Raw genomic sequence first — 25,470 nt, 5'->3', positions numbered from 1 at the left:
CGTATATTTTCCCAATGTATAGCAATTTAGTGGATTGCCACATGTTCCTCTATGCAAATCTATTCATTCATTTATTCTCTCTTCTCTTTGGATAAATTCTAATCTCTTATTTACCCTTGTGTGAAGGTGTTATATTTGTTCATGATCTCTCTCAAAGGAGGACAAAGTCAAGTTTGCACAAGTGGGCAGCGGAAATCGCAGCAACTGGGACATTTTCAGCTCCACTAGGATCTGGTGGGCCGGGAGGTCTTCCCGTTCCATATCTTGTTATCGGTAACAAAACTGATATTGCTCCTAAAGATGGGGGAAGAGTAAGCAGTGGCAATCTTGTCGATGTTGCGCGCCAATGGGTTGAGAAGCAAGGCCTGCTTCCTTCAAGTGAAGAGCTGCCTTTGAGAGAGAGTTTCCCGGGAAGTTCAGGGCTTCGATCGGTAATAAATGGATTTTCCATCTTATGGTTTAATTTATCGCAGGCACTTTCTTTCAGCTTTTGTTGATTATTGCATAATTTAGCTCCAGTTCTTCCCTGCATTTTCAAAAATTAATGCATTGTTCTTATAGTGTTTGTTTTCAGAAGTATGTAACCCTATTTCAACTGAGTTTTCCTTTCATCTATTATTTTCTCCATTCCTTCAATTAGTGCCACCATCCCCACCCAACAAAATTCAATGCAGTGGTACAGGAGAACTGGGTGTTTCTGAGTTAGGGAATTCGGTTATTGGCTTTTATAAATTCATTGGCTCCTTGATGGATATTTGGAGGTTGAACATCACATGGACGATTTGGTGGAAAGAATCCTTATTGATGTAAGGCAGGATGGATATAATAATTGTCTACATATAATCACACGTCAGGGTTGCTCACACGTCGCCCTACCAGTCGACGACACTCCTTCATACGCTCGTAGGTCGTCTCTCTAGCCCGATGACGTCTGTCTGCTCGCCTTATCCAAAGACAAAGACGACGTCTGTCTCTTCGAACACAACTTTCTCCTTTTTCGATTGCCTTGTCTGGTCACAGTTTCTCGCCATGCCACTCTAGAGTCATCTTGCTTGGTGGATATGGCCTCGACACTCTGTTCCTATGCCACTGCCTTTGCTGGCGACAATCCTAATCCTACTCGTACCCCTATGTCAGGTTCAGAGTCTGGTTTTGTTATCGGTGAGTCCTGCGTTGTTCCACAATTCTTCCATGAGGCTCTTGATGGTGGTGGTGATTACACTTTCATTAAAAAACTTGGTAAAAAAATGGGAAACCTGCTCTTTTTCTCTCTGAGGTTGAAACCAGTACTCTTGCGTCTTCTTGACTTTTTGCTATAGTGGGGAAATTCCTTTATAATCATTTTAAACTTGAGATCATTCAAAAAGATTTTGATGCTATGAAGCTATCAGTAAGTTGGAGTATTGGCTTACTTGACGATCGACATATACTTATTCAGTTATCTCACGATGCAGATTACACTTGTATTTTTTCTCGAAAGGTAATCAATATTGACAACCATCTTATGAAAATACTGAAGTGGGCTGGTGACTTTGATCCAAAAGCGGAGTCCCCTATTTTTCCTGTTTGGATAAAGTTTTCGGGGTTAAAACTACACCGGTTTAACTTGAAAATTTCTTTACTCCTTAGCAATTGCATACGATGAGCCTCTCAAGATTGATAATCCTACTCTTGCTGTCACTAGACCCTTTTTAACTTGTGTGTTAGTTGAGAGAAATATCATCCAACTAGCTCCGGATTAAGTATGAATTGGATCCACTCACAATGGGTTTTGACAAAAGGTTGAAATTGAACCACACCCTCCTTATTGCTCTCATTGTAGTATGTTTGTCTACAGTTCTACTATTTGCTATCGCTTGTATTCTTGCCTAAGGCTGGATATTGCTATAGATCAACAACTTGTTCAAAAATCTATTCATACTGAATTGGGGGTGGACATCTTGCCACCTACCATCCTTGCTAAAAAGGTGCAACCCGACCCTCTTTCCAACACCGCAAATACCTCTGCTCATCTGACTGACGCTGTTCCTGATGGGAAATCTTTTGATGACCCTCTTATTCAAACCTTTGCTCTCTCAGATGAAGAACATCACTTTTGATGACCCTCCTATTCAAACCTTTGCTCTCTCAGATGAAGAACATCATACCCAAGCCATTCTACCCCTTGATGCTCTTGCTTTTGAACACTTTATTCTAGCTGCTGGATTGGAGCATGATAGTCTGGAGTCTCATGAAACATCTCCCCATACTACTAGTACTGATCCAAACGTGTCGATACCCCTCATTGTTATTGAAAAAAACTCAATTACATGCCAAGACACACGAAAGTGCTCCTTTGATCCAATAAAAGATTAACTGGTACAACAAGTAGATGCTTCCAAAGTTCAACAACCTACACATGTCCGACAAACTTTAGACCAATCCATTGATCAGATGAGCCAGTCTTCGGATAAAGAATGACAGATCTATTCTAGGAGGAAGAAGAAGAATGGAGGCCGACTCGAGCTTAGGAACTTATTGGATGATACATTGGTTACTATTGAGAATGACACTCATCTTACCAATTTGTTAGCTGGTCCTAGAACTAGAGACAGAGGCAGGACAAAATTTGGTCGCTTTCTTGCTACTTGATACTACGTGTTTTGACATTCCGTATTTTTTTTTCTGGAATCATTTGCATGTGGTATTTACCGTATGGGTAGGGTGCCATACTTGAGCCCTCTCATACAATTTGAGATTGTCTAACATAGCTCATGGCAAAAATCTAGGCCAGTAGTATGGTTGTTCATGTTTCATTTTCTTGCAAGAAGATAAATAAATATAGACAAATAAGAAACACTGTCATTGCAGGGGTCCCTAGTCCTATTTGCGAAAAGTAGATGGTTGCGTTAGACAGTTGATAACAATCATAAAAATCTTATCGAAAAATTAATCATTGTGTCAATACTATGGTGTCCCCTGGAAGCGACGTATTCGGGTGTAATGTTAAATAAGTAAGGGTTCTCATATTATCCGGGCAAAGAAGTTAGTCCATATAATTAATATTATGATAGAATCATAGAACGTTCGTATTTTCACAGATAAATTAATAAAATTAATAGATGCTATGATTCATAGAAAGATGAATATCCTATGCATTCAGGAAACTAAATGGGTTGTCGAAAATGCTTAAGAGATTGATTGTTTAGATTTTAAACTTTGTTATTCATATAAAAGTCATACTAGAAATGACGTAGATGTAATTATAGATGAGTTTAAAAGATAATGTTGTAAGAATTAATAGAATTGGAGATATAATTATAGCTCTAAAGATCGTTGTTGATATTATGATTCTTAATGTTATAAGTGTTTATGGAGCCTCAAGTAAATTTGAATATATGTTTAAAAGAAAAATTTGGAATGACCTGGAAGTACTATTACAAAACATACCTCTTGAAGAAATAATTTTTTAAGAGGAGATTTAAATAGACATATTGGTAGAGTGGTAGAAGATCTTCGAAGTATTCATAATGGCTGTGGCTATGATTTTAAAGTGACTAATGAAGAAGGTAAAGTCATATTTGATTTTTTTTTGCTTATGATTTTGTTATTACTAATACTTTATTTTTTAAAAAATAAACATATTATCATTTATAAAAATGATTATAATCAAACACAAATTGATTATTTTCTTATGAGAAAAATTGATCATCGAGATTGTGAAGATTGTAAGGTCCTTCCATGTGAAAATATAAATATCTAACATTGATTATTGGTTTTGAATTTTAAGATAAATGACTGGAAGATGAAAAATATAATGAAATATTATCGTAGAATTAGAGCCATTTAAAAGATACAAATAAATTTATTTTGATGAGTAAACTTCAATATCATAATAATTGAGATCATGAAGAAACTAATACTCCGTGGGATAAAATAACGACTATTATTAAGCTAATTGCAAAAGACATGCCTGGGAATAAAAAAAATCTTTTATGAATAAAAATAGCTGGTGGTGAAATAATATGTGCAAGAAATGATAAAAAATAAGATTTTTTTGTTATAAAAATTGGTTTAGATGTAAAAGTTTGGAGAATTGGATAAAATATAAAGTGGCTTACAGGGAGTCCAAGAGAATAATTTATGATGCTATGAATTATGTTTTGATAATAGTCATGCAAAGAGATAAGAAAAGTAATGATTTAGTTCATGCAAAGAGTAATAAGAATGAAAACTAAAGTGTTTTTTTAGATGAGGATGAGTAAGATAATTTGATTAAATTTTTAATGAAATTGTGAAAATACGATTACTTTAGTGATGTTAATATTGTAAATAATAAAAAAGGTTTTATTACCATCGTCACATTAGTAAAACAATAGTTGAGGAGGCTTTAAAAAAATGAAGTATGAAAAAGCAATAGGACCTGATTGTATTCCAATTAAGTGTTAACTTGTTTAGGAAATTTGAGAATTTTTTTGCTCGCTAAATTTTTAGTATTATTTTAAAAACTAAAAGGTTATCTCATGAGTAAACAAATAGTGTATTATTTCTTATTTTCAGGAATAAAGGGGATGAACAATATTGTGCAAATTATTAGAAAAATTTTGTTAATCTAACGTACATTAAAGTTATGGGAGAGAATAATTGAATATGAGTTACGACCTGATAAACAAATTTCTCAAAATTAATTTGGATTTCATGCTAGGCAAGTCCACAATGAAAGCTATACAGTTATTGAGAAATTTGATGAAGAAGTATAGAGAGAGTAAGGAGGATCTACATATATGATTTTTGTTAATTTAGAAAAAAATTATGATAAGGTTCTAAGAGAAGTATTTTAGAGAGTTCTAGAAAAGAAATGTGTTGATATTGCTTTTATTCAAATCATTAAAGATATGCATATTAGAGATGTTATTTGTCTTCGAACACAAAGAGGATTGATCAGGTATTTTCCTATTCAATTGGATTACCTCAAAGATTAGCTTTAGGCCCGTATCTTTTTGCTTTAGTTATGGATGTTCTTATTGGACATTTACAGGAAGATGTACCTGGGTGTATGTTTTTCTTTGATGATATCCTTCTTGTGGATAAGATTAGAGAGAGTTCAGGAATAACATGAATTTTGAAGGCCAACTCGACTTTTGTTTGAGTAGATCTAAAATTGAATATATGGAATGTAATTTTAGTAGTAATAGATCTAATGTCGGGGTTGAAACAATGGTTAATCATGTCATTAAAGGAGTGAATGTTTTAGATATCTAAGGTCTATTGTTCAAAGTGACGGTGATATAGATGGGGATGTTATTAGTAGAATTCAATTTGGATAGTTGAATTGGAGGAATGCACAAGTCTATTGTGTGATAGAAAAATATCGCTTAGACTTAAAGGAAAATTTTTATAAGTTGGTGGTGAGATCTATAAGTTGGTGGTGAGATCTGTAAGTTGGTGGTGAGATCTGCAATGATTTATATTGTAGAATTTTGGCCCGTATAAGTGAAGCATAAAATTAAGTTAAGTTTTGCTGAAGTGAGAATGCTCAGGTGGATGGATGAGTGGTTTTACACTTATAGACAAAATGCTAAATGAATATATCCATAAAGTGCTGGAGTAGCTCCGGTGGTAGACTAGCTTAGAGAAAGTTGCCTTAAATGGTTTGCTCACATTAAAAGTCAACAATCAGATAACCCGATTAAGAGACTGGATGTTATAGATTTGACTTATCTTAGGAAAGTTAGAGGTAGACCTAAAATTCCTTGGGCATGTAATATAAAAAATGATCTTAATTTATTAGAATTAAATGAAAAGATGACACTTAATAGGACACAAGAGAGAAATAAGATTCATGTATTCGACCCAACTTAGTAAGATAAAAGCTTGTTTGTTGAATATAGGCAAGTAAGGATTCTATAAGTATATGAGTAGTTCTTATTGTGAATTGAGCTTTTGTCATGTTGAAGCCAACATTTCATGAGTGCTTACTTGCGTTGGGAGAGCTTCTCCAGGGATGTATACATACTTTGCTCGAGAAGTGTTTCTCTTTATAGGGGAGAATAATTTTTCATAAGAGGTATCTAGAGGTCGTAAGGTGTAGTTTCTTGACACGAGGTGCGAATTCATGTTGCTTTTCAGATAATAATATTTACAAAAAATTGAAAGGAGTTTGTATTTACAACTTGGATTTTTTATCCTAGCAATGAATGCAAACTACGTGAAAGCCAAGATAAATAATCTAGGTTGTTTAATGATGATGCTTATGAAAATCATAGATGATGAAGAAAAATAGTTAGCAAAATGTCTTCTTATTATGATAAAAGTATCCTATGATTTTTACTGACTAGTTACTATATTTAAATAACTTTTTAAAATCTGAACCATGCCTTATGGGTGACAAATGAGATTTATCAAAATAAGTCTGATGAGGCAAGCTGAAATTTATGGGATAAGCATTTGGAAAGGCAAAGGAAAAACTGGTTAGGGAACTTATTGGCTACTTGCTTGAAATGATAGAACGTTTAAAAAAAAAAAAACTATTTATTTTCTTTGTTGTATTATGGGAAGTTTGCTTGATAAATTTTATTCATTAAAGCAATAGTCTCTTGCTGAACACATGAACAAATTTGAAGAACAATGATTGTATCCCAAGGCCATTAAAGTCCGAAAATCACACTTTTTTAGTTTAGGCTTATTTATAATACATTTGATATCAAGAGAGAGTTGAAACCTTAACACATTTTCATCAATGAAGCATGGTTTTCAACTTATCTTACACTTTGAACGAATGTTAAAAGTTTTATTTTTTTCTGTAAAGTTTACCCTGCAATCAGATAGCGCATTATTTGTTAAAGCAATCAAATTTAGTTTACTGCATCTGCTGCAGGCAAGTGTAGTGATAACAGTCAATAAAGATAATAAGGTAAAATCAACTACATTTGCATTTGGGGCTTTAGATTTCAGCAACGGAATATTTTTTTAATGTCATCAAACTAGTCATTATGCTAGTGAATGATATAGAGAAGTACTTATATGTAGATGTAGAGGAAGAAAGTGAAATTATTATTTGTAAGATTATGCACGAGTTTTGATGCATGCTGGAAAATTCGTGGCGGTAGAGTAATTAATTATCGCCTTAGGAAATAATCTGTGATGACACCAGAAATTTTTACATGAAACACCCGTAAAGGGAAAAAATCACGGGGCTGACCCAATTGTAAAAATCCACTATAGGTTGATGATTACAGAGACCCCTTGTCCCACAAATGGGAAAGGGTTACTAGTTTTCTAAGTTATAACGTCGACTAACGGCGTTTAATCAGCGGTTGTCGACTGTGGTCGGCGGTGATCGACGGTAGTCTACGACAATCGATGACGGTCGGTGGTGGTCGACAGAGCGCGGTGGTCGAAGACAGTCGATGACGGTCGACGGTCGTCGACAGAGGTCAGTGGTGATCGACGGTGATCGATGGTGGTCGACGGCGATCGACAGAGGTCGACGGTCGACGGTCATTAGTGGTCGACGGAGGTAGATGATGACAGGGATGATGTTGGAGTTGAGTTCTTTCTCAAAGCTTCAAGTTCTCTCTCAAGCCATTCCCCCTCATGTGAGGGGTGAGGCTCTTTTATAGTGTTTTGGGTGCAATTAATGCATGAATATGAATCATTTTGATCGGACGGTCCAGAGAGCTTCTCTCGATCTAATTACGTTTGATTGACATTTGAATGCCTTAATGATGTCGAAATTGAGCAATCTTAGGCTTGTTGGATTCACCTTGTCGAGACGCTCGATCCAATTATTAACTCGCTTAATTCGACATTCGTTTGATCTTTCAAATGTGTACGAAAATTTTCCAAAAATTATTTAATCACTTGATCTGTGCTTGATTTGACTCAGATTGGACTAAATTTGATATCATTAGGTCCGTCTTATCGAGTCGATCAGTTTAACTATAAGTTTGCTGAAATCGGAGCTCTGGATGTCTTTTAATTGAAGTTTGAATGTTTCTTGCTCAAAAGGTTGCCTTGAGATTCGTGTCATGCCTCGAGATTCATGCCGGATGATGAAAAATTGTTGTTGGCGTATTAGTTGCCCTCCTATTTTCGGGCGAGTGTAATTTAGTCGGCCGAAAATATTGATATCTAAAGATTTTTCATTTTTATGAGGCATTCATTTTTTATTATAGTTTATTACGTTTCTAATTAGATAAGAATAAATTACAGCCAAACATGTTAACGTAATTTAGCATAGCTCAGTGGGTATGTTCATTTTCTCTCTTGCAGTAGTGTAGGGTTTGAATCCTGCCTGAGCAAATTATAAAAATTCTAATTTTATTAAATGGACCGCGCTTTCGGGTCAGTAGGCTGACCGACCCGAAATTGAAAACATTGGAGACCCTAAAAATCGAAAATTAGAGAAAACTGAACTTAAAAACCGAAAATTAAAGGAGAAAACAGTTTTATATTTATGTTTTTTATTGTAGAAATAATTTTATATTTTATTTAAGATTTTTTTTTAAAATAAAGAGCAGTTTTTTTATTTTTTTTAATGAAGAGTTATTTTTTTTAATGAATAACAGTTTTTTTTAATAAAGAGTTTTTTTTTAATGACTCTAATAAATTTTATCATAAAGATGGTGGAGTTTTTAGCCCATAAATAGGCCAAGGAGAGGAGAAAAATGGTGGAGTCCCCACCCCTGCCTAGCAGGTAATTCAAGATTTCCCAAAAGAAGAAATTTGTCCCCGACCCGCGTAGCAGACAAACAACAGGATCTTCTTTCTCATGCGGCGAAATGTTACGGTGAAGTGTTGCGAAGAAGGGTTGCAGCGAAGAGTTGCGGCGAAGTGTTGCGGAGAAATATTGCGGCGAAGATTTGCGACGAAACGTTTCAGAAAAGTGTTGCGACGAAACGTTTCAGAAAAGTGTTGCGGCGAAACGTTCCGACGAAAAGTTGCGACGAATCGTTGCGTCTGAGCGTCGCGGCGACGCGACGCGTGGCGGTGACGCGGCGACGTGATGCATTATGGCGGAGCGTCACATATTTTGGAGATTCCAGTGCTTCTCTTGCATGTTCTGAAGAAATGATGTAGTTTTCTCGCCTCGCCATGAGGGGGGATTTTCATGCTTATGTGGTAGCGACATCTGGAGACCCTTTGACGATTATCAGAAATACTAGAATTTTAGGAAGGCGATGCTGAGTCTAATTGAAGATGAACTGATTTGTTGTAGCCCTTGTACATGTATATGTTGGTATTTGTAGCATTTTTAATCATCTGATGTGACAATTGTAGATGTTAACGATGTATTTTTTTGTTGCTTCCACGATTGTTGTGGCTTCTTAATTGTGCAAAATTCTTCTTAGGCTCGTAGCCTTCTGAGAAATTTTTATGCACTTGTGTCTTCTAAGGTTTGTAGTCTTCTGAGGTCTTTGATGTATCTGTGCCTTTTGAGGCTTGTAGCCTTCTGAGGTATTTGATGTACCTGTGTCTTCTGGGGCTTGTAACCTTCTGAGGTTTTTGAGTGTACTTGTGCCTTCTGAGGCATGTAACCTTTTGAGGTATTTGAGTGTACCTGTGCCTTCTGAGGCTTGTAGCCTTCTGAGACTTGTAGCCTTCTGAGGTCTTTGAGTGTAGCTGTGCCTTCTGAGGCTTGTAACCTTCTGAGGTCTTTAAGTGGGGACCCTGTCAACCACTTCTCATGGAGTCTTTCTAGTGAGGACCCTGTCCACTACTAGCTTCCCATCGAGACTTGCCTCTTGGGCTCATTTTTCAGGGGCATGGTAGCTTCTCATTGAGTCTTGCCATTTGGGCTTGACTTTTAGGAGTACCGTATCTTCCCGTCGAGTCTAGCCTCTTGGGCTTGACTTTTAGGGGCATGGTAGGTTCCCATCCTAAGTGGGCTTTCTACACAAATCTCTCATGAGAAAATAAGAAAATTTCAATGAAATGACATTTTAAAGCAACATAAAAATTTTGCTAAAATAAAATTAAGAGTTTATAAACCAGTCTATAAACCAGTCGTTTACTCAGATAAGATGAGTTGGAGTTATACTTCTCATTCGATAACACCAACGATTCTCTTCTGGTTCCCCTCACATTATTCTTGTAAGTAGCGACCCAGGTGACTTTGGCGTATTAGACGTTCAATTTCTTTCTTCAATTGAAAACATCTTTCTGTTGAATGTCCTTTTACTCGGTGAAAATGACAATATTAATACTGATCTCCACAATCTGAATTTCTTAACGGCTTTCGCCACTTGACAGTCTCTTCATCCTTGATTGCCATTAAGATGTTAACACGTGACGTGTGAGTGACATGTATTCTTTTTATGATCGTTGCTCATGATTCCCCTGTGGTCTAAAATTTTTTTGCTGTGAGATTTGATTGGTATCCTCGAGGTTAGCGCTTGCCCCCCAATCGCTCAAATTGTTCTTTGCGAGCAATGATGACATCATCTGCAGAAATTTGTGCCTCAACACGGTAAACAAGGTCAGCATAAGAACGAACTGTCTCCCAAATCAATGATGAGTATAAGGGTCCTGGGCGGAGCCCCCCAAGGAAGACTCCTCTTAGTAACTCCGGATCTACTCCTGAAATTTGTCTGGCTTCAGAAGAAAACTTGCGGAAGTAGTCCTTCAGTGATTCTCCTTCATTTTGACGAATTCCCGAGAGATGGGATGAATCCTTAATGATTCTTCGATTTGCGATAAATTGCTCCGCGAACAGTCTGACAAACTCGTTAAAGGCGTTTACAGTGCCCCTTGGCAGAGAGTAGAACCAGGTTCGAGCTTGTCCTTTAAGAGTAGCCGGGAATACTTGACACAGAAATACATCAGAGGCACGTTGAATGTGCATGATGGTTCGATAATGATCAATATGATAAGGGCTCATAGGGGTCGGTTATCCCTTCATATGTATCGATGTTCGGAAGCTTGAAGCCTATTGGGATGGGGTGTTAGAGAAATGCATCCGTTAAGGGAGAGGATTCATGGATGTTCCGGTGAGTGTAGAAACGATCCTTTTTCTCTAGGGGAAACTCTTCCCGGATGAGGCGTCGTAGTTCATTACGAATGACATCATCTGGAATTGCAAGAAGATGTGGCAATGTCGGATGGGCTGCATGAGATGGATGAGTGGAACTTGCGGTATCTAGGATTTCAGCATCACGACCTGACAGGGGATGCATTCCTTCTTGAGGAGGCGGGCCGGTACGAGTTCCTCTGAGCGGTATGTTTCTCGTACATCGCGGAGTTAATGATAAACGAATTTCATCTAATGGTGTAGGCAACGACTGTTGAGCCTCGCGTAGGAGCTGCAAGATCTTTAGTTGAGACTCATCTATTCTACGCATTCGATCTTCTATTGAAGGACCCGAAACACCTTCGTTGGCAGGATAACGACTTAGAGGGCGAGAAGATTAAGAAGCATGCCGCCCTTGGCTTCGTGACTGCTCCCTGGAATGATGGGCGTTGGAGTGGGATACTCCGTTGTCACGAACATTGTGTATGGTGGCCATGTAGAAAATCGTGTAAGTACTTTAGTTGTGGGATTAAAACGTTCTCACATACGTCGCCAAACTGATGTGTGCCGAAAAATTTGCTGCGGTAGAGTAATGAATTATCGTCTTAGCGTTGCACGAGGATTCAACACACACTCAGATAAAAAAGAAAACAATCTGTGATGATACCAGAAATTTTTACGTAGAAAACCCGTAAAGGGAAAAAACCATTGGGCCTGGCCCAGTTGCAAAAATCCACTATAGGTTGATGATTACAGAGACCCCTTGTCCCACAAACAGGAAAATGTTACTAGCTTTCCAGTTATATCGTCGACTGACGGTGTTTAGTCAGCGATGGTCGACGGTAATTGACGGTAATCGACGAAAATCGATGACGCTCGGTGGTGGTCAACGGAGGTCTGCGGTGGTCGACTACAGTCGATGACGGTTGACAGAGGTCAGTGGTGATAACGACGGTTGACGGTGACCAACGACAGTCGACAAAGATCGGCGGTGGTCGCAGATGGTCAGTGGTGGTCGACGGAGGTAGACAATGATAAGGATGATGATGGAGTTGAGCTCCTTCTCAAAGCTTCATGTTTTCTCTCAAGCCTCTCCCCCTCATGTGAGGGGTGAGACTCTTTTATAATGTTCTGGGTGCAATTAATGCAGAAATATAAACCATTTTGATCGGACGGTCCAGAGAGTTTCCCTCGATTAGAGGACATTTGATGGACATTTGAGTGCCTTAACGATGTCGAAATTGAGCAATCTTGGGCCCGTTGGATTTGCCTTGTCGAGACGCTCGATTCGAGTATGAACTCGCTAAATTCGACATTCGTTTGATCTTTCAAATGTGTACGAAAATCTTTCAAAAATGATTTAATCACTTGATATGGGCTTGATTTGACTCGGATTGGATTAACTTTGATATCATTATGTCCGTCTTATCGAGTCGGTTAGTTTGACTATAAGTTTGCTGAAATCGGAGCTCTGGATGACTTTTAATTGAAGTTTGAATGCTTCTAGCTCAAAAGGTTGCCTTGAGATTCATGTCATATCTCGACATTCGTGCTGGATGATGAAAATTTGTTGTTGGCGTATCAAGTTTAATGAAAAATTTACAGATTATCGGGACACATTAGTTGATTATTCCTTCAAAATCACAGGTTTCATCATACTACTAAGGTTGAATTTAATTGAAAGAGAATTATATTATTTCAAATGCCTACTTCAAACATGATGAGAAGCTCTATAAATTTGTAGTTCGTAGTGCGTTGTATGATTTTGTGTTCCAATCTGTCGTATAGGTCCCATAATTTTGAAATTTGGATTATATCCATAACCGTAGAAGTAATTTCGATAGATAAAACTGCTTTTTTACATCTTTGAGTTGCTTATTTTGATTCAACTAGCCACCCATGCAGATGAACTTGATTAGATATGCTATTTCATGGACACTGCTCATGTTTATTTGGTCAGGCATTAGCTGCATGATGTTATATATTACTCAATTTGGGATGTGTAATACATAAGCTCTTAATATTAAATGGAAAGGGTAGCTTTGGAAGCTACAAAGCCTGCAAAGTAATTTAGTGTTTAAAATGAAGTGAAAAGTTTATGCATATTGTGTGTAAACATGCTATTGAGTGAGCAGGTAGAAGGGCTATTGAGTTGAATAATCTATTGCCTGAGGTTGTTATTTTAATGATGATGTTAGACAAATGTTGGTTGGAGTTTATAGATATTTATCCTGATGTAATGAATTATCACTATAGGTGCATATACATGTTATTTATTTAATTCCAATGTCTTTTCCTAATTTTCATGCTTCTAAGATGAATTTGATAAAACATGCTGAATTTAGTTAAAAGAAATGATTTATTAGGAAAGCATGAGTCCTCGTATTGTATCAGCTTTGCTTACACTTAAGAGGGATGGTAGTTGGATAATGTGCATAGATTTGCTACTAATAAACTCACTATTAAATGTAAATTTCTATTTCTTATTTGGATAATATGTTAGATTTGATGAATGAAAATTTTTTGGCTGTTTGGCTTCATGATAATTAAAACTCTTATAAGAGTTTAGATGATTATTTGATTCATCTTTGTAAAGTATTTGAGATTTCACAAGTTGAAAAGCTGTATTTGAAATAAAGAATTATTGTGTTGTGATTCCCTTTTTGTTCTTCCTTGGTTTTGCTTTTTTTAGTGTTAAACATTTGTTGGTTTTGATAAGTTTAGAGTGATTAATAATGGGTCCAAACCTTTCTTGATTTGGCTAATTATATAATAGATTTATTTAAGCGTTTAGTTCTATTGTGAATTAGAAATTATCTGAAGAAAAGAGAAATCAAATGAACCAAGTCTTTTGACTACACTTTTACTGTAATTACACTTTTAATTAATATCAAATCGAGACTCATCAATGCTCGTATAATTATATTTACTAATTTTTATAAAGTGGAGGTTTCTTATGATGTGTTCAAATTAAGTTTTGAAGGAGTGTTAAATTAGGAAAGTCATCCCATTTCATTATTTTATTAAGAAATTGAATAATGAGAAATAAAATATCTAACTATAAAGAAAATTTATGTTAGTATGCCAGTTTTTTGCTATTTGGGGCATCTTCTATTACATTAAAGAGTTTGTCTTGTATCCTTACCATCATGATTTGACATTTGAGTTCTCAAAAGAAGCTTGAATATGGCATGCTAAATGGATCGAGTTGATAAATGAACATTTCTTTTTTTAAACATAGTGCTGGAATTGAAAAGAAACATGTTTGTGCCTTAGTAGAGTTTTTTATTTTGTACATCCAATGCATGTTAAGTTGGTTGATTTTGATTATATAAATGACAAGTATGTCATTTGTAAGGGGGTAAGTTTTACCAATATTTAAATAATTACTAATCTTTGATTAACAAAGACTATATGTTTAAGAATGATTATTAATACAAGAGCACTCATTTTTATTTTTTTAATTTATTTTGAGAGAAATTTAGATTTCATAATTACATGTTATCACGATTTGGTGTGGGAGCTTAGAATAGCAAGGCATGAACAATGATAGGATGGAATTTAAATTTTTTCTCTTAATGATAGTATATAAAAAATATTCTTATGTTATAATTATTGAATGCATTGGAGGAGGTACAAATTCTAAAAAAAAATACAATAACTTTACATTTTATGGCCAATCATGTAAATAATGTATATTTCGTTCACTTGTAGCTAGTGGCAATGATATACTAAATCTCTTCTCCCGCTCATTTAATGTTTGAATGTTTGTCCAATTAATATTTGTTAATAATAATTGCGAGTTATCAATAAGACTCATTTTCTATATCACATCTCTATGTTACATTAACATAATGGAACTTTGAAAACATATTCATGTTTATCAAATTATATAATTAATATCATATCTTTTAGCAATTTATGCTATTCAAATATGATGTAATATTAATTATTTTAAAGCATTCATTAATACAATAATATTATATTTTAATAAGTTCATATCATATTATATCTTTTGACCTTCATTTTTATAAAATATAAATGTCATAGGTACATCATCTAATTGTATTTGTTAAAGTATTTTAGTAATAATGTCATATTTCAATTATGTGAATAGAGAAGTAGTTTATATGCTTGCATCCTTACGTCCAAAAATAGTATCAGATGAGATAAACTCTTTTAATCAACATGCACATACAAACATATTTATGTCATAGGTATATCATCTAATTGTGTTTGTTAAAGTGTTTTAGTAATAATGTCATATTTCAATTCTGTGAATAGATAAGTAGTTTATATGCTTGTATCCTTACGTCCAAAATTAGTACCAAAAGAGATAAACTCTTTTAGTCAACATGCGCATATAATCATATTTATATAGATTGTTTTTTTTTTGTAATTTTTATATAATTCATTGTCTTTTCTTTAACGAGCATTAACTAAAATTACTATTTTATAAGACAAGAAACATACATCATTCATACCAATATAATCCATACTCTCAAGAAAAGAGCTAAATCATGAATATTGTAATAATGTTTAATTGGCTAATATCATTGTCAATTGATGCACTTCATTTGTAAGATATAATATTTTTATTATAATTTAGAAATAAGAGTCTCTACATTAAGTCTTGATGATTTCTGATGATCTGGTTAGGAAAATAGATGTTTTAGATTCAACTTATTTTAAAAAAAGGCAGAGGTAGACCTAAGAACACTTCGACATATTGTATAAAAATGATCTTAATCAATTAGAACTAAATAAAAATATGACACTAAATATAATGCAATGGAGAAAAGGGATTCATGCAGCTGAACCCACTACAGTATAAAGCCTTGTTGTTGTAAAATAATTTCTTATGAGGAATTTATATTAATTACATTCTTCTAACTATACATATTTCCTTTACTAAAGCTCATCTCATTATTTAATAATTTTTTTCTTCTTTCTTTTAAAGATCATTTTCTGAATATATTTAACTTTTCAATTAATTAAATTGTCTAGTGTTATGTATTTGCATAATAATATCCTAACATGAAATGTTAGATTTTTTCTTTTTAAATTCAAATTCACATTTAAAACATTTACTCTTGATGTATATACTAACTAAGATTTAACACACACACACACACATATAGATCGATATAATTTTCATACAATTAGGATGTCTACATGTTATGTGTTTGTGTAATAGCTTCCTAACATGAAATTTTAGACTTTTTTAATTCAGATACACATTTAAAATCTTAGCTCTCATTATACATACAAACCTGTTGGTAGAGTAGCTTTTCTGAAGGTCATAAGTCCTCTCAAGTCACGGGTTCGAATCCCCCCATGTGTAGGGTGTGATACTCAAATATTTAGCACATCTAGGGATGATCGGGGCTTGTCTAATAGCCTTCGACCATTTTTTTTTATAAAATGCACGCGCGCGCGCGCACACACATATATAATATTAAATATATATGTCATAAATGATGGCGTCGGTGGCGATCTGCTCTGCTAGATTTTCGCCCGATGGTGAAACCGTGGTTTGATTCCACCTTCAATCCACCCTCTGTGTTTGACGATGAAATTCTCATATTCGACGACCACTACGAAGGACTTTGTGCTAGTCAATCTCCTTTGCGATCGTCCTCTTCTCTTTTGCGCTCAACGACAAAGGGCTTCAGCGTCTTCCTGCTGCGGTTTCGTGTCTGTTGAGGTGCGATTAGTAGGATTGCGACGGTTTTGTCTTCCTGCTGCTGTTTCGCTTGTGCCTCATCATGTCGCGGTTTGTCTGTCGAGTTGCGACTTCTCTGCGCATTCGTCATTGCGGTTTCCTGTCTTCTGCGCAGCTTCGGCCCGACCTCTTTGGCTTGTCTTTTTTGTCCTCTGCTCGACTTGCAGGGCTTCTCCTTGCTGTGATGGAGCTTCCTTCTTCTTTGGTTGAACCTGACAAAACCTTCTTTGCCCAAGTGGCGAGTAATCCTTAGGGGGAGACGACGATTGTCTTCCCCTCAAGTTATAAGGTGAATCGTGACGGCACAGATGACTGCCCTTTTATTAAGAATGCAAGCAGGAAAAGTGAGAAAACAACACTCTTTTTCTATGAGTCAGAAATTTCAACCATGACTGACTAATTCATGTTTGCTCTTTTTGGGAAATTTCAGTTGGGACACCCACCTATGAAAGTTATCAGGAAAAGTTTTGATGACCACAATTTATCAGAAAAGTGGAAAGTGGGGCTCATGGATGAGAGACATATTTTGATTCAGTTAACCGTGCCTTAAGACTACACTCAAATTTTCTCCAAAAAATATCTTAACATTGCTGGCAAACCAATGAAGCTACTCAAGTGGTCTCCAAAAAATAAACATAAAAAAATTAAGTGTTGCTGAGATGAGAATGCTTAGGTGGATGAATGACTTCACACGAAAAAATGCAAGACGAATATATCCGTGAAAGCGTTGGAGCAGCTCTAGTGATAGACAATATTAGAAAGAGTCACCTTTAAACGTCTACCATTCGATGACCCTATTAGGAGAGTAGATATTTTATATTTGACATATGTTAAGAAAAGTAGAGGTGGACCTAAAAATACTTGGGCATGCTATATAAAATATGATCTTAATTTATTAGAATTAAATTAAAATATGACCCTCCATAGGAAAAGGATTCATGTAGTTGACACCCACTCCCACTTAGTGAGATGAAAGCTTATTAATTTTTATTTTTTTCATTTTTTAAATAGTCAATGAACTGCTCAATAAAAAGTTTGGCGAGGTGAGTAAAGCTATGGATAGTTCTACCAATGAGGGAGAGAAAGAGATAAAGAGAGAGAAGAGAGAGCATAATCATATGCTAAATTGATCCTTAAAAGTTTGGTAAAGGAGCTTATCAGATGTTTGTTAGATGTGCATGGTGGTTTAATAGTGGTCTATATACTTATATGGATAGCATCTTGAATCCCATTAGAGTGGGATGATGGAGAACTAAAGAACTATATCAACTACGGGTGAAGGCTCCTAAATTTCACTTTGGGGAGTAAGTTGATTCATATTGCTCAAAGGGAATTTTTCTTGAAGAAAGTGTTACAACTCATCTCGTATCATATCACGAGAGGTATCCATGAGGCAGGCTTGATCAAATCCATTATGGCTATTGGTTGATTTTGGGTCTGCAAGCAACCCGAGAAAGATGAGTGAATTTGGCTATGTTGAGAAGATCTAAATTAGGTCGTGTTGGAGGAAATGTCAGCAAGATAAGGGGCCTTGTGTGGGCTTCTTTAAATTGATCAACCATGTTCTATTGCAAACTTTATGATAGCAGAATTCTATTATGTTGTGTTGGCTTTTTTATTTTGACATTTTAGCTTGATGTCTCTCCGTCTTCTGGGTCTAATACTCTATGGAGTAGCCTTAAGAAGCTCTCCTACCAAGTTATAATGTCCTCCTTGGCTGAGGGATTGATTCCCAAATTAATGAGTGTTTGAGTGAGGAGCTCCATCATTATGAGCATTACGCATAATAGTTATTTGATAAATGTTTGTAGGATACTAAGAGTAATTCTCACTTATGGCTTCAAATAGTTGCATGCTAGAATATTCTTCACAGTAAAGAGTTTGTTGTCATAGCTTTGGCACGATGATTTTGCGCACACACACAAAGAAATGAACTTTCAAAGTTTCCAAAATTTTTATATGAAAAATATAAAAATAAAAAATACAATGGGCTTAGCCTATTAGAAATGTTCTATAATATAAATAAGATTATAGAAGCATGCTCTTCTTTTCAATTAGAGAATATGGGATTACAAAATATTGATTTCTATTTTGACCTTTTGTGAATGTTGCCAACAATACTGGAAAAGTATTGAAGGGTGATTAGTATGATTAGGCGATGTCCATGGGTGATGGAGATCAGGTAATAATAATTTGTCTACAGCATTCTAATGGTGGTAGTTGGGTGGTGAAGATTCAATAACAACAGTTAAATTATAGTGATTGAGCAATGCAATTTGATGATGACATTTAACCTATAGTTGGATAATGGTAATTAGAATGTGGCAATCAAGTGATGATAGTATAAGGATTGCATATAGATGATGATGGTCAGATATTGTTGGTCGTGCAATGGTGTTTAGAGACGGTCATTCCTGGTGGTAATAATTGGCTATGACCGTCAGATAGGACTTTTTCATTCTTTATATCTTTAGTTTTCTCCAAATTTAGTTTTTTTTAATGTGGAGTATTTATGATTTTTTTGGAGTGATATTTTATTACTTTAGCTAAAATCTCCAAAAATTCTATTGGACAATGCATGTCTCATTTATTTATTATTGTTCATTTCTTAAACATTTAACTCTAATGGTGCGATCGAAATTGAGTGATCTTTAGCTCATGAAATTTTTTGTTTGTCTAAATTTTTTTTGTTTTGTATGCACTTAAGATTTGTAGATTGTATGGTTTATTTAATGGCGTCATAAATTTTTCAATGACATAAAATACTTGATTTAAGCTCATTTTGACTGAGATCAGAACACTTTTAATGTCATGCTTATCTCATTGAAAAGTTTGTTTCGATTGTATGTTTGGTGAAATTGAAGTTCAAAAAAACCAAATTCAATTTCAAAAAATTTCTATTAAAATATTGTATCAAAATTTATATTTAATCAAATGAATTATCTGGTAATGTATTTTGTTGAATCCCTATCCACCCATGGTGTATGTTCAAACATTATTAATTTAAAGAAAAATGAAATAGGCTAGAAATTATATGAGGTGGAGGAACCAATATCCACTGCTGCCAGGCTTAGGTGATAAAGTAGAGGGTGAATGGATCAAGAAGGCCAAACCCTTAGCTTTTGTTGGATCCTCTATTAATAGGAAAAGATCATTAAGGCTTAAGCACTGTAGAGAAGTCTACATAATGAACAATACATGCATAAAAAGTATGAAGTGCAGAAGTCATGTAACTTTAATACAAACTTAAACCGAGTAATCGACTTGTTGAAGTCGCAAGGTCCCTTAGGAAGTCAGATTGCATCTCTTGTCATAAGCGGCATGTTTAGTCTAGTCAGCTCTTGGAGTTTGGTATGACTGAAGATGGAGTCTTCCTTGAATCGTATTGGATGCTTCTTTGTTATAGGCATGTGAATATGGCCTATTGCTGACGGGTAGATGTCTTGAATCTAACTAGACGGGTTCTTATGTGTTCCCATAAACTCGATCAGTGAGCCACAGTTAGCTTGGTATCATGAGTTCGCACTGAGTTGTCTCTTTCGGGTAAACATTAATTCATTGTTTTATTTGTATCTTTTGAAAGTGATTATGAGAAGAATATGAAATTGTGAAAATTAATTATTTGTTTAAAATGGAATCTATATCTTGCTTGTTGTTATGTGCAGATCTAAATGCCATTATCAACTTGGCTCAGTAATTGGCTTGTAGAGGCTCATTAGAGCACGTAACAGCATTTAACTTTTCTTAAAAAAAGTAGCAAAATTTAAAAAAAGCTTTAGCACACACTAGCACAAGCTGTTCTATAAATTTACTACCACACCACTTTGAGAGATTTTGCATCATGACTTTCTCTTTCTCTATCATAAATTGAGTTTTGCAATCGCGAGTCATGGACATTTGGGACATTAATGTCTCCAACGAAGCCGTCACGGCCATGATATTGAATGGTAGGAAGCCAACTGTCTCGGAGAAGTTAAAGTAAAAGATGGTTGTAGTTGGCCTTTCTAAAACAAAGAAGGTAAAGTAATTGCAAACCAAACATATCACTAAGACAGGGCAAAACCGCATCTTAGATTAGTGCCAGAACATCTTAAAAACAACCAGCAAAACCCCTGCTAAATATGGCAAAACTGCAACCCGAAGTAGCCGACGAAAGTATTTTTAAAAGGCTCCAAACCGCAGCAAACTCAGCCCAAAAGACGTGTTTTTAAAAACCTCGAAAAACAACAAATTCAACCCAACATATGCATTTTTAGAAGCCCCAAAACCATGCATATAGGCGGCCCAAAATAGTGCTTAAAACCTTTCCAAACAGAAATTACATAAGGCCCAAAACGTTGAGCACATGTAGCCCAAAACAATGCTCGAAGCCTTTCCAAAACAGTTCTTAATTTAAACCATAAATAGTATTTAAACCTATCCAAAACACCGAATAAATAGCTTTAAAACAATGCTTAAATCTACCCCAAAACCATGCATATATCTCCTCCAAATCGACAAAAGTTCAGATCAATACACACATAAACTCCAACAAATGTAACACCGATGCTTATAGTCTACTGAATGTAGCATAAATATGTCTCCAAACCAATCAAACGTAATATTTACGTGTCTCCAACTAGTCTATATCGAGCAACAAAAAACATAGTTATATTTCCCAAGTGCATCCATATGAAAGTCCAAGCTCAAAAATAAAAAGGACCTTTTTTTTACAACATGAACAAGTATATATTGCACTTTCCTTCACATTTACCAATCATGCATAAATAGATGCATTCTATCTTTTTCAAACTATCCAAAAAAGAGTCAAGAGGAGCTCTTAAATATCTCTTTCGAAATCCGCTAGATGGGGAGCAAAGAGAGCTCTAAATAACTCTCAAGCCATCAAAAAATGTGAATTCAACAAGCATTTAAACTGTGATCTTCAAAATCAGCGAAACTAATAATAAAGAAAGGCTCCAAATATTTTCTCCCAAGCATGGTAAAGATGAAACCTAAGCTTAGCCTCAAACATACATTAAAAAAAAAAACAGTGAGGAGCAAGAAAGACTAAAAAAATAACATCATAAGCATGCTAGTTTAGAACTTCTAATGTACTTAAACATATGTTTCAGCAAAATAGCGAGTTGAAGAGCAAGTAAGGAGCAAGAAAGGCTCCAAAAAATAACATCCTAAGCATGCTTTGAAAACCATTCAAGTATGAAGCAAATAGAGAGAGAACCATTGAGGCTAGAGCAAGCAACCAAGCAAGCAATCAATAGTAATGAATAGCTAAGGAAGGGAGCAGTGAATGCCTTGCTCAATTTTTTTCAAGAGAAGAACAAGGAAAAAGAACAACACCCCAAGAACACTAAACACACAAAGAAGAGCCGACCAGAGAAACCAAAAAAGAAATTGGCAGCACCTCCCCCTTTCTTGAAATTTCGGCCAACCTTAAAAGACCCCCCAGATGGGGTTTTTATAGGCAAAGAGGGAGGAGAAGCTTTACCTTCCACTTACCTAGAGGTGAGTCGAACAAAATAGAGTAAGTGGCGAAAAAAGTGCAAGAGTGGGTGTCGAGCAGATGGAAGTAGAGCGGAAGGGAGCAGGTGGAGGCAGAGAGCGTGGTGACAGTGAGGAGCTTTTAGGCAGAAGCGAGCGTACGAAGTGGGGATCTCGGGTCGAAGCTGCGTGAAGAAGGGAGTTTGGTCGCGAGGAATGAAGCTCAGCTAGGGTTTGCACGAGCGGGATTAGGTCGAAGGAGACGAATCGAAATGAAGGTGGATCGGGCAGGCCGAATGAAGAATAAACGGGGAGGGTATTTTCCTTTTTTTATTGTTTTTCAAATATTTAATATTAAAATTTCGCAACTCGCACACTAATCACTTGTGCACGGAACCACATCAAAATCAGTGTTCTTCCTAGGTAATTTCGACTTTCAAGACGCGCCGACGCAGTCTGTTTTGTCATCCGAGGTCGTTCGGACAACCTCGTCGACGATCGGATCAAAAATGCGTTGAATTCGATTTTCCTAAAATTTCAGGTCCGCAATCTATCGTTTCAAAATTTTATTTAAGTTTCAATTAATTATGCAACATATAAAGACGTTAGTGACGTAAATTGCAATAATTAAACGTGTCGACTGTCCGAATTGCAAAGTTTGTGCGCGTGAATGTGCAAATCGTGCATAAGGCAATCCTAGGGCTTAATGGTTTGATAGGGACTCCTTTTAAATTTCCTCATGTTGGTTTCAACCTCCTAAGTGCTATAGGTCGAGAACCACACATGCATAACTCCAAAAGGGTAAAGAAGTAATTTGAATTTCTAAAATGAGGTGGGTCCCATTTCTAGGGCTCTAAGATAGACAAAGGGAGAATCCTAAGGCTAGACCATAAACCCTAAAAAGAAAACTAGATCTCACTAAAAATGAGGTCAAAAACACCTAAAGGAGGTGAAGTTGGATTTGAACCTGAAACTATTTCACCACCTTTCCATAGTGAAAGCATTCAGTGACGATAGTTGATTGTTTTTGTCAACTCATATTTAGATGGAGGATTTGGCAAACAACATAAAAAAATTGGAATAATAAGTATTAATAATTCCTAAAGTTGTTAACTTGCTCTTCTATCGACACGAGGCTAGTTGGCCCTTAATGCTCGCATATGCTGGTCTAAAGCAATATTGAGGAGGCTAGTTTGGCATCTTTGAATGCCTTAAAGCTGGGTAGCAAGAGGTACCTAACACTGAGTAATTAAGCCATCTTAATTAGTGGAGTTAAAAAATTCAAAATTTTGTTATATTTAAGTGAGATATTAGTATTGTTTTTGTTGTAGCTGACTCCCAAGCTTACTTGGCTTTGAATGACCTTGATATCTTGGCATTCTTGGGAAAAATGAAGCATGTTTTCGAAGGAGGGAAAGTGCTTAGTTTCCTGCAAGCCGTTTTGTTTTTTTGAGGCGAGTTCCTCTCTCTTGGATGAAGAGGGAGAGGGCAAGTATTTGGTGGAAGATGTCCTATAAGACATGGAGCCAATGAGTATACATTTTGAGTAGGAATTTGTTAAGGGTCGAGCAAGCCCAAATCCATGGGTCAAGTTTGTAAAACTTGTCACAAAGGGAGAGTCAAATTCTAGCTAGGACCCTTCCAAGTAGTGTAAATAGGGATTGGCGAGTTTGATGCATGTGATTTGCAGTTAACCATTTATTCGAGTCTGAGTGGTCAATACCTATGAGGAGGTTTTTTTATTAGAGTTAAAGTCTTGAGATATTATAAATTATTCTTGAGATATTTAAAGTTATTCTTGAGATATTTTAAATTATATTTTGGAGGTTTTTGTTATTGGCACATTATCAACATCTCATCACGTCTATCATAAAATTTAGATAGCGACTTTTTGAAAAGAAATAGAAGATGAATTTGTTAAGTCACAACAACATTTTTCCTGAAGGTCTGTCTTGGCTCTCTTTTAGGAAGTAGTTTCTTGTAATTTTTCAACGTAGGTTAGATCTCATAGTCCTTAATTCTTATGTTAGTTTACTTCTTTCGGGCTTTGTTGTAATTAAGAAAAAGAATTCTTTAGAGTTGCCCCCTTAAGAATCTAGTCTAATATTTTTAATGAAAAATATTTTATAAATTACTTTTGTTAGCAACAATGAGTTCCTTAAATTCAAACCTTGACAAGCTTTTTGTAGTGTGATTTGAGGACTCATTATAATGTGTGTGTGTGTACATGTATTGACATACATATATATGTATGTACACACACACACGATATATCTACATATTATCTATATATCTATATATGTATGTAGATATATCGTGTGTATGTCAGTACATGTACACACACAAATATATATATATATATACTATCGCGATGTCTCTGTCTCAGCAGCCGTCTCAGCTGCCGTCTCTAGGGTTTCTATGGCGATACGAGTAATCCTTTCGTCATGGCGAGTTCGTATGCCGGTGTGATTACAGGCGGGCGTGGTGAGACGGGTAAGAGGCTTCGATCTTACGCTAGAGTCACCGCTGACGGTGTCCCCAACTTCCCTTCTTCTTTCTCTGACTCTCTTGAGACCGATTCTACTTCTTCTTTCGTTCGTCGTCCTGGCCGGAAGGGGGAGAAACTTGCCCTTTTCCTCTCTGATGCTGAGAACGTCGATCTAGCGTCCTCTTGTAGGTTGCATTTGGTTGGAAATTTCATTTATGAGATACCTAAGTTGGATTTTCTTAGAAAAAATTTTTAGTTGATGAAACTTACGGGTGAATGGAAGATTGGCCCTCTGGATGGTAGACATATCTTGATTCAACTGGCGAACGACGAGGAGGACTATACGCGACTTTTTGCTCAGCGTATGGTTTGGTTTGAGAACTGTGGCATGAAAGTTTTAAAATGGTCTGCAAACTTCGATCATAAGGCTGAGGCTCCTGTTATTCCTGTCTGGATTCGTTTCCCGTCTCTGAAAGTTCATCTCTTCAATCATGAGATTTTGTTTTCGTTAGCAGCCATGTTCGGCAGACCTTTGAAGCTAGATGCCCCCATTTATAATCTCACTAGACCCTCCTTGGCTAGGGTTCAAATTGAGAGGGATGTTACTTTACCCCATCCAGATGATGTTTGGATCGGTTCGGAACACATTGGCTACTGGCAACAGGTGGCTTTGGAACAACATTCTTCTTACTATACTCACTGTAATATTTTTGGGCACGATCAGGTAAATTGTTTTAAATTACACCCTGATTTAAAGAATGGTGTAGGGATAAAAAGTATGAAGTG

The 25,470-nt window shown here is 35.9% G+C and overlaps 1 protein-coding gene across 1 annotated transcript in view; it reads left to right on the top strand.

Moving 5' to 3' along the window:
• LOC110032277 (small GTPase LIP1-like) overlaps positions 1-25,470 on the top strand; it is a 47,440-nt gene that overhangs the window by 6,285 nt on the left and 15,685 nt on the right. Inside the window, exon 4 of the mRNA XM_020735849.1 lies at positions 127-431. Coding sequence (XP_020591508.1) covers positions 127-431 — 305 coding nt within the window. The remainder of the gene's footprint in view (positions 1-126; positions 432-25,470) is intronic.

The sequence above is a fragment of the Phalaenopsis equestris genome, unplaced genomic scaffold, assembly GCF_001263595.1.
Source record: "Phalaenopsis equestris unplaced genomic scaffold, ASM126359v1 Scaffold000904, whole genome shotgun sequence".
In the NCBI taxonomy this organism is placed as follows: Eukaryota; Viridiplantae; Streptophyta; class Magnoliopsida; order Asparagales; family Orchidaceae; genus Phalaenopsis; species Phalaenopsis equestris.
This window is presented reverse-complemented; position numbering and strand designations above follow the sequence as displayed.